Below are 20,003 nucleotides of genomic sequence, written 5' to 3' on the forward strand. Positions count from 1 at the left end.
CATTGTTTTACTGAACAATCACAGAGCATTAAGTGCCAACCACAGCCTTAAGACATGTGTTGAAAATGCCGAAGACCATACTTATGAGATCACCATGTGAGCACCTGTGTGTGTACACGTGCTTGTATATGTAAGGTTTCTCTATAGGAGCGTCCAATACAGAGTGTGAGGGGCCACAGATCTGCCCCCCAAAGATGTGTAGGAGATGGAGGGAGCTCCAAGTCCCAGAGATCCAGGAGTTGCCCCAGAGCACAGGGATCCCACGGAGACTGTAACCAGAAAAGCCCCTGCCCCCCTCGAGAGGCGCAGAGGATTGCCCAGGGGGCCACAACCAGCAGCTGGCAGAGTTCCGGGAGATATCAGCGGCAAGCCCACAGCCCCCCCCCCCCCCCAGCCTGACACCCCAAGCCGGCCGAGCCCGGAACCCAGTGACCCAGGACCCAGGGGCGACCAGCCCCGTCGGGGACCCAACAGAGACCAGGGACTCAGATCCCACTAGGAAGCCACCGAGATTAATCAGGCAGCCTCCAAAAAATCTTAAGCCCCCTGACCCGCAAGCCGCGAACACTCAGGCAGACCAAGGCACCACACTCCACACCAAATGTGGCAGGGGGAGGGTAGGCGAAGATGTGTAGTAGCACAAGAATTCCGAGGAGAGGGGAGGAGTCCAAGACCCCACCTGACATATACAGCCATACACAGACACAGTCACACACTCCCTCCCTCATGCTCACGCATACACATACAACCTAAAACTTAAAAAAATGAACGCTAGACACCCACTCATACTCCTCATACACACCCTATTCACTCTGGTCCCGGTACCGCTTCCCAGAGTTCGCCCCTTTCTGCTGGGGTGATGATGAGGAGGCACCACTGCCCAATGCTGAGCAAAGCAACCCACCACCCCAAACCTCTACAAGATGGCCAGATCTCCCTCCTAGTCTCCATCCCCGGACACCCCAGTGAACCCACCTTTGTGTGTACAGTGTGTGCAGGTGTCAGACGACACAAACCCCATCCTGAACATCCGGTGACTTGTATAGTGTACACTGTGCAGAATTTTGTACAGAATTAGTTGTAAATTGGGATGTCTGATCATTTTAAAAGTTTTTAAACAAGTTTGGGACCAGAAATTCTGGTCAAAGCTGACTGATATAGCCACCTCATATTATGACTATCGAGGACAAAAAACGTCTCATTGACTTCCATTCAAACCACATCGCCGCAATATCACAGAATGCATGAGTATTTTTTATAGATGTTACAGGATCAAAAACTGCAGTTTGAATTGAAGTCAATGGGACGTTTTGTTCTCTGGTCACAGGAGGGTAGTGTTTTTTATTTAGTTTTGTAATAGTGTTCCCTTGTTTGTTTGTTTTTTTATTATTATTATTTTATTTTATTTTCTAAATTCCAAACTGATTTTCAAAATTTTTTCAAGAGAGGTTTTGTAACAAAATGTTGTTTTTACATATGCACAAACAATGCGAAAATAACGTCCAAACAAACACATAAAACAGCCCAAATGGACAAAAACATCCCTAATGAGACCTGAGGGTAAATATCATTTGAAGTATATCAAAGCATTTGGTTGTATATGCCGTCTGAATAAAACACACATCCTTTCTGTTTCTTTGGTAACAACTTAACAGCTAACCCAAAAAATATAAAAAAAACAGTCATGGTCCACTAAAAAAAATTAAAAAATACACCTTGTTGGTCTCCCTGTGAATCCTCAAAGCTGCAAAGCTGCTCCATCTCAAGGTGGCTGGGTGGGATTTTCCGGTGGATGAAGCTGTGAGGGTATTTCTCCTCTGGACTGTCCAGCTCCTGGCCGTCCTCGTATACGTGCTTTAAAACCCGTCCGCTGTAGGACGATGCGAGCTTGAACCTCACCTGTAGTTTTCAGGAGAAACTGAGTCCTTTAACTGTACTGCTCAGAAGGTTTTCTATATTTAAATGATGCATCATCAGTAACAGTGCTTTATCTGCATGGCTGAAAATAGAAGATGACGTAAAATTCTGTTTGGTCTAACTGGAGGGATGTGTGCAGATATTTGCAGAATGTCGGCATGAAAGCTAACCTGTCTTCTTTTTTCTCACTAACATCAACCAGAATATGACTTTGCTATAACATCAAATTGCAAATTTTTTTTTTTTTTTTGGGGGGGGGGGGGGGGTATCAAAATGATTTACAGGCGAAATGACTTGAGTGTGTGTTTTACTAAGCATGGCAGTTTTTTAAACCAAAAAAGATCAAAGACAGTGATCCCATAAATAACTTGCCTTTCTGGGCTTGGTGCCTTCATAGCGTTGGTCCAGCTTCCTTTGGAGTTCCTCCATGGTGGATGACAGAAGACGAGATGCAAGAAAAGTGTTATTCCATCCACGGAGGTCTTCACCAGAGGTAAAATGACATCAACTGGAGTCGGCGGTGCCTGCGGTGAGAAAAGAATGTCTGGATAAATATTAGATCAATCTTCACCTCAATGAAACAAATATATGAAAAGGCACTGTGTGTTGGGAGTAGGTGGATGATAAAGATAGAATCAAAAGCTGTGTTTGTGTGTGTGTGTGTGTGTGTGTGTGTCCTGCCTCTAGTGTTTGAATGTACCCACTGTTTTAAGGGACCCACCTTTCTGGCTCTCTGTGCTAAATTATTTACTGCTAGATCTTGTGTACAAAAGAGTGGTAGAGAAACTAGAAGCCCCGTCATCAAATAATTATGATCACCAAAATAGAAGATATTTCAACAGAGTCCTGTGTGTGTAAGTGTGTGTGGGGGTAAGAGAAACAGAGATACAAGAGCTGTGAATGTGTGCAAGTGTATGCGTAGGAGTTGTTAGATACTTGTGGCACCGTTACTGGACGGGAGCCGAGTGCATCCATATTGAAAAACAAATGTGACATTTGATGTAGCTGCTCTTACATTGAAGAAGTCTACATTCATCAACTATTATCTATATTTAGTGAGCTTCAGATCAGAAAAAGATCACATCCAACTGAAATTAAACCCTAGTAACTTTGCTCATTTAAGTTTTTGTGTGAATTTTGAAAAAAAAAAAACTAGCATAGTTTCTGTTAGATGACTGGAGTAATTTCAAAATGCTGAAGTGGTGTTGCATTCATTTGGCTTCTGGCTTTAATTATATCTGCTTAAACAAGGACAATCTGAGACTAAGGTCTTGAGTTGGAAAAGGGTGGAATGCCTTCTCCAGGTCTGTTGCCAAGTAGAGGAGTTTCAGCATCTCAGGGTGTTGTTCACAAGTGAGGGAAAGCTGGTTCACGGGATCGATAGGCAGATTGGTGCTGCGTTGTACCGCTCTGTCATGGTGAAGAGAGAGCTGATCTAGAAGAATGGATTTACCGGTTGATCTACGTTCCAACCCTCATCTATGGTCATGAGTATTGGGTAGTGACCGAAAGAATGAGATTGTGGATACAAGCGGCTAAAATGAGTCTTCAGGTGGCTGGGCTCTCCCTTAGAGATAGGGTGACAAGCTTGGTTATCAGGGAGGGGCTCGGAGTAGATCCGCTGCTTCTCCACATCAAGAGGAGGAAGTTGAGGTGGCTCAGGTTAGGATGCCTGGTTAGAAAGCCTCCTGGATGCCTCTCTGGTGAGGTTTTCCAGGCACATCCAAAAAGGAGGAGACCTGAAGGAAGACCCAGGACATGATGGAGGAACCATGTCTCTCCTCTGGTCAGGGAATCCTCCGGAGGAGCTGCCCCAAGTGGCTGGGGAGAGAGAAGTCTGGGTCTCTGCTTAGGCTGATGCCTCCGCAACCCAACCCTGGATAAGTTGTTTTCAGCCATGCGCTCATCAAGTAGTCACTACAACTGTTTTTTTTTCTTCAGTTTAGGACCATTGGGACCTTTAGACCAGCAGCTTTTTGATAACTGACACATTGGCCTCGTTCATGGCGTGGGTGGGCCTGAGTGTATGGGTTTAAAGATGATGTAGGAGGAGGCTCAGGAGATCTTTTTGGGAATGCCTAGAACATGTGATGGCTTTTAGGGTTCCTGGCTGTGTCTTTATTTTTTTTATCATTTTCTCTGCTGTTTTCTACATAAATTAAATTAACTGAAGCTAATGAATCCTCATAATTTTTGGAGTTTATTTGGGACAATGTCAAAAAAGTGTATCTGGTTCAGCCCTCCCCTGGGAATAAAAGAACCAGGAAATAAGGTCCACTATTATGGGGCGAAAGGAAATCTCAGTACGATACTTGCAGCATGTCATTGTGCCTGTATCTAACATGTAAGGGTAAAAGGTAAGTAAATAATAACAACTCAACATGTAATTCTCTTTAGATGAAGCCTACTAACCAAAACAATATGCAACACAGCACATCCACCTATTTTATTTAGAAATACCGTGGTAACGAATAGGGGACTTAAGTAAATAACAATGTGCTTTAATTTGAAAGAAATTATTAAATCTAAATAAAGCAAAGAAAGTCAGCTATTTGGAAGTAAAACAGCTTTTTGAAGTTTGGAAAGAGCTGGGGGTTCGCTGTGTGTGCTATTGTGAGCCAGAGGGCTTTTCATGGGCCATTTAGTGTAATTTGTGTGTGTGTGTGTGTGTGTGTGTGTGTGTGTGTGTGTGTGTGTGTGTGTGTGTGTGTGTGTGTGTGTGTGTGTGTGTGTGTGTGTGTGTGTGTGTGTGTGTGTGTGCGTGTGTAATCATCTTGAAATACAACTTGCTGAGGGGAGGGTAAGTAACTCAAGAAAGACCCAAAATCTGTGGCAGACTGACCGTTTCCATCAACTGGCACCAACAGTGGCTGACTCAGATCATCTCTCTCTCTCTCTCTCTCTCTCTCTCTCTCTCTCTCTCTCTCTCTCTCTCTCTCTCTCTCTCTCTCTCTCTCTCTCTCTCTCTCTCTCTCTCTCTCTCTCTCTCTCTCTCTCTCTCTCTCTCTCTCTCTCTCTCTCTCTCTCTCTCTCTCTCTCACTCACCCCGTACAAAAAATGCAATTTTTTTTTTACCGTGTCCTGTCTGGCTGTGAAGCAAACAGAATTGATGTCTGAATGCTGGTAACAAGCCTTACAGATTTACTCTCAGGTGGAACATCAAAGCATCTGCTTTTAATGTCACGCCTGATACTTAGGAGCAAGATATCACCGCGTCAATCTGATGGTGAAAAACAAAATCAACATTGTTTAACTGAACAATCACATGATAATAAACCATTGTGCATGTAGTGGCAACGAAAGCCTTGTGTTGAACGTGCCCAAGCCCATACTTTTGAGAGCATCCAATAGAGAGTGTGAGGGACCACAGATCCGCCCCCCAAAGATGCGTAGGAGATGGGAGGACCTCCAAGTCCCAGAGATCCAGGCGCTGCCCCAGGACACAGGAACCCCAAGGAGACTGCAACCAGAAAGGCCTCCGCCCCCCTCGAGAGGAACAGAGGGTCGCCCCGGGGAGCCACAACCAGCAGCCGGCAGAGCTTTGCATGCACAAGCTGGTTAAGGTTAGGATGGGGTTGAGGGGAAGGTTAAATTGCAAGAGGGTAAACGTCACAATTTGGTTAAATGTCCGTTTTACGGCGGGTGTCAGTACCGACGCTCTGGCACAGCGCGTTGCCTCCCGACGCGCAGGAGCTTGTCACCTGCTGACAGCAGGCTGCTGTCTTTTCTGTGGACTGCATCTTGCCGGTCATTATCACGTGACAGCGACTAGTCAATGACAGGCATAAAAAGTCACTATAGAGCGGTGAAGTAGACTAGTGACTAGTTCATACAACCCCTGCTACTGCTTCCCAGAGTGTTCTGCAGCATAATCAGCACGTTCTCTTTGAACTTGATATCAATTTTTCGCCTCCTCTTCATCTCCACACGTTTAAAGTTACTTACCTTCGTGGTCTATCACTGGCAAATCAAAAGTGAGACGGATGACACAACCGCCCCCCGTACTTGCTTGTTACCACATTCCACCTGGCCACAATAAGAGACCGGCCTTTATTCACCTCCGCCAACTCAGACACTGGCCAAAATATGATACCCGACAGTTAATTAAATATAGGCTAATATTAGAGGATTTACAGTATATATTTATTTATTTTTATTATTATTATTTTTTGATGATTTGAAAGGAAAACCATTTTGGGACAGGACAAGCACCAGCGGCAGACAAATACCCCTCCCGTTGTCTCTTCAGTGACCGAGAGTTGGCTTAATCAGATTTCAGAACAAGCATGTACGGTTACTCAGGCAAGAAATTGTTTTAGGTGCATCACAGTGAAAGAGCTTTTTAGTCTGCCAGGTTTCTTGCTGCTTTTAGCTTAAATAATTGCCATTACATTTGCCTCTTGCTGTCTGCACATTAACAGTTCATGTATATTCCATTATCCTCATAAACTCTCCCCTCAGCAGCAAATGCAATAAGTGTTTCATCACTCAGGTACAGTAGATATTGATCTATGAATAATTTCTTTTTGTGGTGCAGATTGAAATCATTATTTTGGTGATTATACAGCTGGGCACACTTCCCCGGGACAAACCTCATTGTGTCACAATCCAAATGCAGGTTTGCTTCCTGTATGGACCGATGTAATGCCTACAGGTCTGCTTCTGTGGATAAATTGGAATCAAAACTCCTTCATGTTCGACCAAGAGCTGAACAACTGAATTAGATAGCATACTACATCATTGGGGTGGGAAAACCACCTGCTCCAGATGAGGCTGACGGTTGCAGTGACACTCCACCTCCACACATGGTCTGGGGGGTTTCAGGAGGCAGAAGAGCAGGCAACGGATGAAAAAATAAAAAATATGTTTAATTGTAGAACAGGAGCGACAGGACAAACGAACATGCACGAAACGACAATGATCCGACGTAGACAGCAACAAGGAGGGAGGTATAAATACACAAGGGAATCAGGAACACATGGGCAGAGTAATGAGGGACAGGTGAGAACAATAAGGGTAATCAAGGCAGGAGAGACACAGTCAGGGAGGCCGGGGTGGATCATGACAGTTCACCTGTCCCTCATTACTCTGCCCATGTGTTCCTGATTCCCTTGTGTATTTATACCTCCCTCCTTGTTGCTGTCTACGTCGGATCATTGTCGTTTTGTGCATGTTCGTTTGTCCTGTCGCTCCTGTTCTACAATTAAACATATTTTTTATTTTTTCATCCGTTGCCTGCTCTTCTGCCTCCTGAAACCCACCACCACACATGGTCTGCCATCTCCACCCGCAGAACATGACAGAATAAAAGAATCTTAGAATCTTCTGACTAAATCAAATAAAGACCAGGCAAGGTGATATTCTATTTACATAGAGTATCATAGCTATTGGTCACAAGTAATAATAATAATAATAATAATAATAATAATAATAATAACAAATAGCTCTTAAGCAATGTTAGGTTTTACCATGGTTGGTCGTATTATTATAACTGTTAGTCGGTGTTTTGCCCCCTGTTTTGGTAGTTTTCTACCCATTGTTTTGTTTTCTTTTGGAGTGACAACACTGGACCCAGATACAAGATGGCTGCCTCCATGCTGTTGTCCAGTGACCATGGAAACCACAATGAGCAGCGGCAGCCTCATCACTGGTGGATCCCTCTACGGTTCTTCAGGTGGAAGCAATTGGACTAATCATTTTCTCTGGATCTGGAAAGGATGAAAGGCTGGAGGAACTTTCACTCTAGGAGCTACTTGTAACCAAGTAGACTTCCTTTGGACTGGTTTCAGGGTTTAGAATTTTGAACATCTTGAAAGAAAATTAAACCTTAGCTTTTAATAAGTCTCTCTTTAGGTTCGGTAATTACTCATAGTAAAAGAACTACAGTGGCCACTGTTTGAGTGTGAGAGTCTTTTGTGGTTAAGTTGCTGTATTATTATGTAGAAGGTGAAAGCCTCTTTAGGTTTTGGAAATATTTTAGTTAATCCATCCGCCATCTTTCTTCCTTTTGTACCATCCTGTTGGACACTTAGGACTGATAGGTTTTCTTTTGTTGCTGCCAGGTAAAAGAACTGAGCCTTAGCCTCTTGATGTATTTTGTACTAACACTGGACTCTCTGGAAGCAGAGTTTCATGGGCTGTGTTAGTTTTATTGCTGTTAGGATTTCCAGCCTTGGTTTTGTGTTATCTTCTAATGTTTTAATAAATTTGTTTTCTTTACACAAGTTCCTTCTTGTCTCCCTGGTTTCCCCTCCCTGAAGAAGGTAAAGTGCAACAGCAATTTACTCTCTATTATCATTACACCAGTAATTAGACAGGTCCATGATAAACACAATGGAGGTTCTAACACAGACAAGGTGCTGTGGTTTCAGATATCTGTGTACATGCTGAGCCCCTTAAAGCACAGTGAAGAAAAAATGAGAGCATAAATGGAAGCTTTGATCACTTATTTTCAAAAATTTGAGGCAAAAAGTAAATCTAAGAAACTATTATTAGATTAGATCAGAATTTTTTTTAGAGATTAGAATCAGATGTTTATTTCCCTCACCTTCTTTTTTTCATTGTAACTTCGCGTTGTCCCACACTGAGTAGTCTCTGTCCCACATTTGGCAAGTTGGGATCTGGTCACCCTAAGCACAGACAAGCAACGTTTTTATTGTTACTGATTGTTGAGCTACTTGGAGAGTTTTGCAATCCAGCGTTTGCCTTTGTGAACTGGAAAAAGCAAATGATTCAAAACATGTAAAAAAAAAAGTGCTTTGGGAATGTGGGGAGCAATGTTTGTTCATTCAGCATCGTGGTTACCAGATATACCCTGTGTCTGATTCAGTGGGAGAGTTTAAGGCACAGCTGGAGCAATGGAAGAGTCCTTATATGGAGGTCACATAGCTTTACTTCATGGCTCGGAAACCTGATAAGGTCTCTATTCTTCAGAAGGGCTTTCTCCCACCTGGGAGGAAACCACAGGGTAAGCTCCAAACCCACTGAGAAAACTAGATTATCCCTGATGTTCTAACAGGAAGAGCTGGAGGATCTTGGGTGAAGATGTGGAGGCTTTAGCGGCCTGAAAATCTAAAGGCAAGCTGTTGCTAATGGACAATTGCTTACACAACCTTTAAATTGCCCTCTGTTGTCCATATTTCCCAAAAGCGATGAGAGAGCAGAAACTTTTAGAACCTAATTCAATCAGATTGTCATTCCAACAAAACTGACATCAGTCGTGTTTTAAATAGAACCGCTAATGCATTTAAACATCATTATCTTAATTACAGTGTCTATCAAAAGATAAATGCTGCAAGTCACAGTCAAGTTAATAATTAATATTTCAATGGGACTGCTTTTCTATCTTGTTTTAATTAGCTGTGTGCTGATGAAGTAAAGCCCCCATGAAACTTTAAGCTGCGTGCAGCAGCGAATGTCTGAGATGTCACAAAGGGCTCCTCCTCCTCCAGCATCCTCTCCAATCCACTCTAATTTCACCTCCAGGGGGAAACAAAAGAGAGGCTGTCCCTCTCAGAAATGATGCACGGGACTCTCAGCCGAATGCAAGGAGAGCTGCAGAAAGAAATCAGCAGATATTTAAACGCTTTCTGCTTTGGTTGCAAAACGGAATTTGAAATCTTGGCTGGTGAAGAGACTGGAGTTATGTCGTCCAAAACTAATTAGAAAATGCTGGAGATAAATGCTGCTGATAAACCAAATCTTGCTAAAATTTTAAAGAGAAAGTGATATTTTATGTCTATTTATCATCACATTAGTTTGTTTTTAATGGCAGGGCAGAGCAATGTTTTTAATTGAACTAAATTAGCTCATTGAGTATTTAGCTTATTTGTATGTATTAACCCTCCCACTGTCCTAATGGGTGTGACTCCACGAGGAAAGCTGCCTATTGAGCAGGGTTGATGGTTTATCCCTTGGGTCCATGTGGCAGGGGTGAGGAGTGAGCACCACCTCACCCCTGCCACGTGGACCGCAAGGAATAAACCACCAATCCTGCTCAATGGTCAACTTTCTTCGCGGGGTCACCCATAAAGACAGTGGGAGGGAAAAGAAAACTGTAATAAAGACATTGAGTTTCTGATGCAACTTTCTCCTAATTAAAATAATCTTAGTCAATGGTGTTCTTACACAAAGAGGAAAAAATGGACTTGGATAAAGAAATCTCAATTCTTTGTGGGATATTTCACTCCCTGTTGTCATAGATTATCGACTATAACAGCATCTGGAAATGTTCTTTACGATTAGGTAATTTTTTCACAATTGAATTGCACGAGGTGTCACTTTTGCCGCTCATTCCCACCATTTTTCCCAAGTCTCTCTCTCCTTGGCCCCTCTCACATCCACAATATAATTGGGCTAATAATGGCATAGACAGCCTGCAGTCATTCTCAATGCTCCAGCCTGTCATAAGTTTTCCAGCTTCATGCAGCCAGAGCTCCTTTTGTGCTCTGTTTGAGCCCACAGTGCAATTTGGTCTAATTTCTTTGTGTGACTGAATTTTATTTTGCATGGCAACAACAGTAATGTGATGAAGAGTTAGTTGATTTGTGAGCAAAATGAACAAAGACGAACATTTCACCATCTGTCTCACTGTTTACGTCCTTGTGGCTATGGTGTGGCAGAAAAAAAAATCCACCAGTGGTGATCTGAGGGATCTCACTGGCACACATGACAGGATTAGTCTGGAGAAATGATAAAATATAAGGCATTTTTATTACAACAGAGCCTGCTGAATATTAAAACCTCGAAAAAGGGTCATAATTCTTCTTTCAGAACACAACGCAAAACAAAAAATGTGTAATTTAACTCAGCAGGATGCAACACCATGGATGTCAGACTCATTATATTTATTAACATGTTCTTTGTGATTCCTTTAATACTTTTTTGGGTAAATAAAGACGTGAAATGCAAGACCACTTTATCACAGCATGAAGAGAGCGAAACAGCAGTGCAGCTCTAAACAAGAATGCAGGAAAATCGAGAGATAAATGAAGCAATTTGCTGTGTCTTTGTACCTTCTGAATCTTTTTCTGTGCATGTGTGTTTGTATATACAAGTGTGTGTGTGTTCTTTTCCCTGTTCTGCCAGCATTTTTTTCCTTTCCCACACAACAGAAAGCCGCTTACCATCTTTTAGTTGGCTTTGTTGTCTGTTTGCACATTCTCCCTCCTTAGCCTGTCCATCTCCTCCTGAATTCACCACGATAAGCTCAGAACAAGAGTTCACCCCTCACATACAAACACACACGCAGAAAACAAAAAGCATGTGCTGTGGGAGTAATGCAAGGAAAGGAAATTTAATATTTTTCCAGCAGGAGGTTAAAATAAAACCTGGAAGCTATCATTCGAATGTATCCGTGCAGAATTTAGGAATAAGGAAGGAACAAAAGAAGGGATGCAACTATACAACATGACAGGAGAGATCTGTTCATTTAAAAATGCACGCTGAAGCTCAGAAAGATGAAAGCAAAGAGAAAAACGACCAAAAAGAAAACATTTTAAGGAAAAGTTGATATGTTTTAGACCATAGAAAAATCATCTCATCTCATCAGGGATCATTTGAGGTTCCACTGCTGGGATGTCATTTTCCCCCCACCTGCTAAACCATTGTTTCCATGTTTTCATTTATTTTACCTGTAGAGGAACTGGAAAGCTCTTAGTAATATTTGTGCTTCGGGCATCATGCTGCATTTTGAATAGTTGTTCTTTTAAATTAATATTACACTTGAAATGTCATTGGGATTTAATCACACAAATTCAGGTACGCTTCAAAGACCGAAACACAAAAATGGGCTAAAGTAAAAACTCAGGCAACTTTAACATCAGACAAACTGTAACTCATTAATATTTATAAACTAAAGCACGTGAAATGGTTTCTAATTTATTTTACTTTAAGCTAGCATTAAAAAATGAAGATGAAACTGCTTTAAAAAGTCTGGATATACAAAAACACACATAAAAAAAATGTGTTTATGCTGTTGTTGAAATAACATTTTACTTCATACGCATCAACGTATTGAAGTATTTTGTCGACCCACTAAGCAGTCATTCCTCAACAATGCAAAGTTTTCGATGCAACATAAGACACAAAAAGGAAATTTGGTAGTAGACTGAAAATAATGAAAGTTTGTTCAAAAATAACAAGTAAGTGGGAATGAGTGCCTTGTAAGTCATATTTAAAGGTGGGGGGGGGGGTTACTGGTGCACCATTTCCAGGAACTAGAAGTGAGCCACATCACAGCTGAGCTTCAGGTGGCAGGTTTTCAAGTCTTATTTCCAGAAATTTGGAAATTTTGTAATGTGACTACCACTCACTTTTAACGTTGATATTTTATCGCCACAAACAGAGGCCTGAAGGAGTTTCTGCCATGTGGTGAAATTGCTAATGCTAATGGTTAGCTTCTACTAGCCAAAATATACTCTGCTGTTTCCCGGATGATTAACCAACAACAGCCTTGTCAGTCAAGATGGGTGAGTCTATGAATGTTAAGTGACAGTAGATCTGTCCCAATTTTCAAATCTTCTATCAGAAGCTAATCCAGGAGGTAGGTGTAGGAGACTATTTTCACGTTCAGCCTGCATGAAAGACTCAGAGTGACCAATTATAGTCAGAAATATTCTTAAGAAAGTTTTTTCAGAGTTCCACACCTTTAAGGAATAGGAGGACACCAGCATGAAGGTGAGTGGTAGTTGTGCTGGTAAATGGCTCTTCCACACACTGCTGAACCCCTTCTGTGTTAAATTAATGTATGGTGAATTGACAAAATGTTGTGTAAAGGCAATAGTGAGTTCAAGAAAAAATCCTAAGCAGGTTTTTATGTCATTTAACAAAAAACTGAAAAAATAAACATGAATAAAGGTTAATTATCTTCATTTTTCTTTGTCTAACAATTAAGTACGAGTCAGGCAATGAAGACATAAAAGGAAAATGTAACCCTGCCCTACCAGTTCTGTAGCCCAGCCTGATATCTGCTGGTGCAACGTTTCACCACAATAATCCACTATTTAAGGAATTCAACTCAAACTGCACCAGGTTCATGAAACTGTAACATAGACACATTCAAGCACTCAGCAGCACATTGTCTCCATATCACACATTGCTCATGCCCAATCAATCAATCAATCAATCAATCAATCAATCAATCAATCAGATCAATGTTTTGTATAATGCCTTCCACTGCTGAACATGACATAAAAAACAGTAAAAGAGCAAAAAGACAGTTTAAAAGCTGCATAAAATAGTGACTAAAATGATACGACAGATACAATAAAAAACAGATATGATAAAAGACTAAAAATCTAAAATTCCATATTATATAAAAACTAAACGATAAAAATGAGTCTTCAATCGACTCTTGAAGTGATGGACTGTTTGACAGCAAGTGGGAGCTCATTCCATAGTGTTGGAGCAAGGACCGAAATGGCCCTAATCACCTCTTGTTTTGAACCTTGTTCGTGGGAGGATGAGCAAATCCCGATCAGCCGAGCGAAGGGAGCATGTAGGGGCATGCATCTGTAATAACCCAGCCAGATATGGTAGGGCACCGTGAAGGGCCCGGAAGACAAACAACAGAACTTTAAACTTTGCCTGGTAAACCACAGTGAGCCAGTGTAGGGAGGCTAGGACAGGAGTAACATGTGTTGTCTTTTTTGAGCCTGTCAGGAATGCTGCTATGTGCATGATCTAACATTGACTAAGGCAACCCCTTTACTGAGTCGTGTTACATCTGACCCAGGCATCGGAAGGAGTGTAATTTATCAGCATTTTCTTATTTTTGCAAGAGAAATAGAACCATCTCATGAGCCAAAGTTGGCGAGTAGGTCAGCAGTTAATGATCACTTAGTTAGTAATCAGTTTAATTAATTGTAGGCCCACACGATGGTAAGAGTGAATCAATGAAATCTGTGCTGTAAAAATGTAAATTTAAGGAAAGTTCCACCTCTTTATGCATTCTTGTCAGTCCTTGAAACACTAGACACGCTGAGAAAAAGCGCTGCCGTTCATCATCTCGGCGGTTGACTGATAAATGTTGACAGCACTGAGATGAACAGACTCGTGTAACATCATGGAGGAAGATACTGTCTCCTAATTCTTTTCCTCTCCTCACCCCCCACCCAACACTTCTAACATCCATTTCTCCTCTCCTCCTTTTTTCAGTCCTTGATCTTTCTCTCCTCTCCTCCCCCTCTAAGCCTGATTCGCTTGTCATGCTGTCGCATCCCCCAGGTCGCACTTTCTCCACCCTACCTTACGCTCCACTCCATCTACCCCCACCCATCCCTCAGTATCACACAGCCACTACACTTTCCTCTGATTTATACAGTACTCCGAGTCATATTTCTATACATAACAGAGCTGTCTTATTTTTTAACCTGGCCTGGTTATTACATTGACTACTCTCCTTCATACGTGTCTGTAATTGCACTGGCTTGTCTGCATAATTAGAGACTACAGATAAACGATGACACTGTGACGAAAAAATTACAGGATGAGGGAAGATGTGGTGGAAGAGAAACCAAACAATCGAAGGTTCTTTAACAGAGCTGTTAAAAATTAATGATACAGCAAAATAAAAATCTAATTTAGAGCTCATGAAGATTAGAAAATAAATTATTTGGCATGGCAGCAGTGTACAACAGGGCATTTCATTTTGCTAACTGTGGTCACAACATCACTAGATTAAACTGTTTAGTTTTCAGACGTAAAAAAAATTAATGTAATGCTTATGAATGGAACAATCGATTGAAGCAGTATTTCAATGGATTTATTTACCAGCACACAAATGAAATGCAATCGTGGTAACTTAAGGTAGGTACTTCACTTACTGTATTACACTATTACAGTGTCCAGTCCAAGAATCAACACACTCCATTCATCAAATCCAGGATTTAAATTTTTACAGTAAAAACTGTCAGCAACATGTCTTCATGAGTCTCACTGCCTGGCTAACCAAAAGTCACCACCTGGATTTAATTAAGCAAGTAGGTACGAGTCTCCTATTGGATAATTACTGCAAGGGCAATTATCTTTCAGCTGGCAACAAGTTATTTAACCCCAACTGGAAGGATTGTGGGGACCCACCGTCTTCGAGGAAGAAACATGGCTGGGAAAATATCCTGAATGGTTGTGATCACTTAAACTTATGGTGAAATCAAATCGAAGAAAAACAACAGTAGAACTCAGGGCTATGTTTAATAGTGAAAGTTTGAGCAGTTTCACATACACAGTGTGAAGGGAACTCAAGGGATTGAGACTGAACAGCTGTGTAGCTGTAAGACAATCACTAATCAGTAAGGCAAACGGGAAAAACTGCTTTAATTTGATAGCATAAAGATTGGACTCTGGAGCTACAGAAGATGGTCATGTGGTCTGGTGAGTGCAGATGGGCCCTGTTCGAGAGTGATGGGTGCATCAGGGTAAGAAGAGAGGCAGATTAAGTGATGCACTCACTAGTGCCTACTGCACAAGCCTATGGGGGCAGTGTAATGATCTGGGGTTGATTCAGTTGGTCAGGTCTAGGTTCAGCAACAGGATGTGCTTCAAGAATGAGGTCAGCTGACTACCTGAATATCCTGAATGACCAGGTTATTCCATCTTCCCTGATGGCACAGGCATATTCCAAGATGACAATGCCAGGATTCATCAGGCTCAAATCGAGAGAGTGATTCAGGGAGCATGAGACATCATTTTAACACATGAATTGGCCACCACAGAGTCCAAACCTTAACCCCATTGAGAATCTTTGGGATGTGCTGGAGAAGGCTTTGTTCAGCGGTCAGACTCTACCATCATCAATGCAAGATCTTGGTGAAACATTAATGCAACACTGGATGGAAATAAATCTGATGACATTGCAGAAGCTTATAGAAACAATGCCACAGCAAAAGTCTGCTGTAATCAAAGCTAAAGGCGCTCCAACAAAATATTAGATTACGTGACCTTTTCTTTGGTGGCGACTTTTTATCTGACTAGGCAGTGTACACGTTTTCGGTGTTGGGGAAGACTGTTTTTATCAAGAGGAAGCTTTTTTTTACCCCATTTTAGGCACTTGAGGCTGCATAATGGCAAAGCGGGTGGCAGTGCTGATGTTCTGGATGTTCCAGTGGACGGATTTTTGTAAAACCAAAAATCCTCCCCCACTCATCTAGGACAAAAACTTGGAACCACATCACCTCATTTTCAGTGAAAAATCAAAAGCTTTGAGAAGCACATTCATAAGCATGCCAAGCCTGTAGGTAGCAGTAGTTCCCTCTTTGGCATCTTCATCTTAAAACATTCTTTGGAATAACTTAGTGGTGGGTAAAAATTTTCATTGACCCAATCCCAATACTTGCACTGCCACACTTGCACCTTTCAATTGCGTAGGGTGTCCTGATTCTCAAGTGCGGAAGTTGATCATGTCCCTTTTACACCCTTGATCCGCACTTCGCCCAATTCCGCCTCAATGCATCAATGCGGACTTGGGCAACTTGGCATTACCCACAATCCATTCCTGCAGGAGAAAAGGCTCAAGTGCCTTTTCTGAAAATATATATTTTCAAATGAAATTAGTTAATTTTAGGATGATTAATTAATGATCTGAATGTTTTAAACAAAGCAGCCATGAATGTAAATTTATTTCAAATAATTGTTTGGTTGTTTTAAAGTTGTTAATAAAAGTTTTTTTTTGTTAAGTAGCACAGTGACCAGCACCCTGGCATGCATTGCAGTCGATGATGCAATGCTCCCTGCCCCAATTTGGCAATTTTTTGGCACACTTGTGTACTACACACCTGAAGACTTCCTCTACTTCACATAAGACTGTAAGTACAAGTATTGGGATTGGGCTGAGGTCCAGTTCAAGTTCTAGAATGCAAAATGCTGACATTGGAGAATTCACAACTCTCCATTTTGGTTGGAGTTTTCGAAAGAATTGTTTTTTGTGCCAAATATTTACATTTTTGTGTGGATGACAGGCCAAACTGTAGAAAAATATCTGTTTTGTGGGATACCTGATTAGGTGTGTACAGGGTCTAAGACGTGTCAAGTAGGTTAATTGTCACTTGATGTTAGCTTGTGTGAGATAATTGATATGTCTTTTGCCGTTTCCACAATAGGAATTCCTGGGAGAGGGGAAGGTGATAGGTGTTGGGTATTTTTATAATTGTACCTTTTTGAGGCCTAAAAGATGCCCATTTTGTGTTATTAACACTTCATGAATCTCTGTTTCTGCCAACTGTTGCTGTTCATGAAAGGTTGAGCAAGGATGTTGATTGTGGGTTTCCAACTGAAAATTGTACCTCTGTAACCTGAGAAGGCCCCGCCTTCTCCTCCATCCATTGTGAATAAAGCCCCTGACAAACTAGGAGCACATTGGGAGTGATGTGGGGAAGCCTCGGAGGAGGTTCCTCTGCGTTAACTCTCCTTGTTGTCATGCGTGTTTATTTCAGGTTCCAGGGTTATGGAAATTAACACATTGGTAAATACCACAAAATGCGCAAAATTGCTCCCACGCACGAAAAACGCACAAATTTGTTCGTAAGCACGGTTGATAAAAGAAGGCCCTGGGCAAGAATAAGCAGGTAAAGGAAATGTTGGGTGGATAAATATTTGTTTTTATGCAGAGATGAATTATCTCTTCCTACAAGTTAGTTTCACACTTGTAAAGTTAAAGTCCCAGAGACATCATCACATTTGGCCCATTCCCATAGAGGAGAGCGGTGAGCAGCGGTGAGTAGTGGTGGCTGCGTTCAGGATCTATTTGGTGGTTTACACCCCCCCCCCCAATCTAACCCCATAAAGCTGAGCGTCAAACAGGGAGGCATTGGGTCCCGATTTTAAAGTCTTTGGTATGACCCGACCAGGAATCAAACCCCGATCTCCCAGTCTCAGGGCGGACACTCTACCACTAGGCCACTAAGCTGGTACAAAGATGTGTTACATAAAAATTCACCAATATTCCAGCTCATAACAGTTATTTTGCATTCACTGCTGTCTTCCAAAATGCTCCGTGCCCAAATTTGAGCCCATCTCCTTGACTTCCTAGAAGCACTCAGAAAAAACTCCTTTCATTTAATTTCTGCTCTTCACTCTTGCAGAGAAATTACTCTGCAACATCCTTTCCCCCGACAGAATGTCAAACTAAAAATAATAAGCACTGTTGTAAAGAAGAAAGTCAAACAAACACAACCAAATGAGCGTGGAGGGTCGGTTCGGGTCAGAATCAGACTACAGAGCTCCGAAACCATCTGACTACATGGTGAGGATAAAAGCAAGTTTTAGAACAAGTATTTGAATGGTGGATTTAAATTGGGAAGTGAGCAGAGAGGCTGTGAAGGTCAGGCGACAGCACTACAGGAAATCAAGGAAGTCTGATCTGAGGGATAAGTTAACACAGACAGTGAAGAGAGACGACTACTAAAAAAATTGATCTTGACATGAAATAATTCAAAATCAGCCTCGATTTTGATTCATTATCATTTTTTTTTCAGCACAAAAGTATATTTTTTTCTGACCACTCTGGCTGGAAACTGTGTAAAGATCTTAAAAATCAACATTTAACACAAATCGAAAATGACTGTAGTGAGGGTGCAGTAGGGCAGAATTTCTACCTTTACAGAGTTTTTTTGAATCCCACAAGGACCCATTATTTTGGCACGACCTCTGGCTAAAGCACATAGAAAGTGCCATGTCAGATTATGTTTTATTGCTCTTTCCTTTGTGAAAAAATGCAGTCTCATTCCGAAAATGTAGTTTGTCATCAGCAAACCTTATTTCTGACAGAATAAACTAGATTTGCGGAGGGCACATTGTCTTCTAAATTGGTCTAATTTCAGGAGAAACCAAATGAAGACCAACACTGGGGTGTTTTAGTTTAGAGACACAAACACTTTCGGTTTAAACTGATGAGTTACCACTGGACTTCAGCAGGGATAAAACTGCGAACAGCATCACTAAACTGAAATTCTGTTATGGCTTTTGGTTTTGGTCTTGTCCACTTTCTGGATGTGCCCCTGACAACATGGTCCAATATAGTAAAAAGAGAGAGAGAGAGAGAGAGAGCAAAGGTGATGGATTATGCCATTATCTACAAAAGGTTTCAGCACAAAAAATTTTTCTTGTTCCCGACCTTGGCTGCTGAAGCAAATTGTACCATCACCTTGCAGTGTCACAAAACCCACTCCCTCCATCCCACTGCTATCCGCTTTGTTTTTCTGTACAGCCGTTGCAACCCTAGGAGTGATTTATAGTAGTGGAAAGTTTTGGCCAAAACAATGTAGATTCCTTAAAGACATTCAGGGTTATTGTTCCTGGGGTGTGCTCAAGTTCAGAGAAGAAACTAACTGTTCATATAGTTTGTGTTGTTTGTCTGCAAAATCTGCTAAAGTCTGCTGTGTTGAATACTTATTTAATCAATAAATTTGCAGTGGTCTCTAGTGGGAAAGAATGAAAGAATGCCTTGTCAGATGTACTGGGGTGGGGGTGGGGGTGGGGGGATACACCAGTGCACCTTTTCCAGGACCTAGAAGTTGCCCACATCACAGCTGAGCTTTAGAAGGCAGATTTTGGAGTCTTATTTCCTGATAATTGGGAATCTCACTCTGGACTGGATAACAGCAATGTGACTACTGATGTGCAATGTGAATGCTTTATCTCCACAAATTACACAAGCCTGGAGGAGCTTCTGCCAGGTGGTAAAGTTGCTAATGCTAACAGTTAACTTCTACTAGTTGAGACTTTCTCAGCTGTTTGTGGACGTTAAACCATGTAGCGTTAGGAAGTATAATGGTCTGCCCTTAACAGCTGCCCCTTCACACAGTACCATCGCCAAGGTCGGACGCTTGGTTCAGTATGTTTACATTCCACGAGAAGAGACAGAAGAACAGAAGAAGAATGCTTTTCATGGATTAATCAAAGTACTTTATTTGTGATAAGCTAATCAAAGCATTTGTTGATCATTAATAATCAGGTGAATGATCTGTGAAATAAAGATGTCATGAGTTATGTGTTTAAATGAATAAACAGGGCTGCCCCAGACACACTGATATGCATTACCATGGAAACGCATGACACATTGTTTTCAACCAATCAGAACTTTCGTCTGTGGT

At 41.6% G+C, this 20,003-nt stretch overlaps 1 protein-coding gene across 2 annotated transcripts in view; it reads right to left on the reverse strand.

The window, feature by feature from the left end:
- The window catches only part of LOC107386713 (glutaredoxin domain-containing cysteine-rich protein 2), a 76,062-nt gene that overhangs the window by 11,631 nt on the left and 44,428 nt on the right, over positions 1-20,003 (reverse strand). The window contains exons 1-3 of one of the 2 annotated variants that reach the window (XM_070555797.1): positions 2,639-2,774; positions 2,290-2,441; positions 1,716-1,899 (exon numbers count right to left, since the gene is read on the reverse strand). In XM_070555797.1, coding sequence (XP_070411898.1) covers positions 1,716-1,899; positions 2,290-2,346 — 241 coding nt within the window. In that variant the 5' untranslated portion in view covers positions 2,347-2,441; positions 2,639-2,774. Of the gene's footprint in view, positions 1-1,715; positions 1,900-2,289; positions 2,442-2,638; positions 2,775-20,003 lie in introns of those variants that run through there. The other variant, XM_070555796.1, reaches the window with a different exon arrangement.

This window comes from Nothobranchius furzeri, chromosome 10 (genome assembly GCF_043380555.1).
Source record: "Nothobranchius furzeri strain GRZ-AD chromosome 10, NfurGRZ-RIMD1, whole genome shotgun sequence".
Classification (NCBI taxonomy): Eukaryota; Metazoa; Chordata; class Actinopteri; order Cyprinodontiformes; family Nothobranchiidae; genus Nothobranchius; species Nothobranchius furzeri.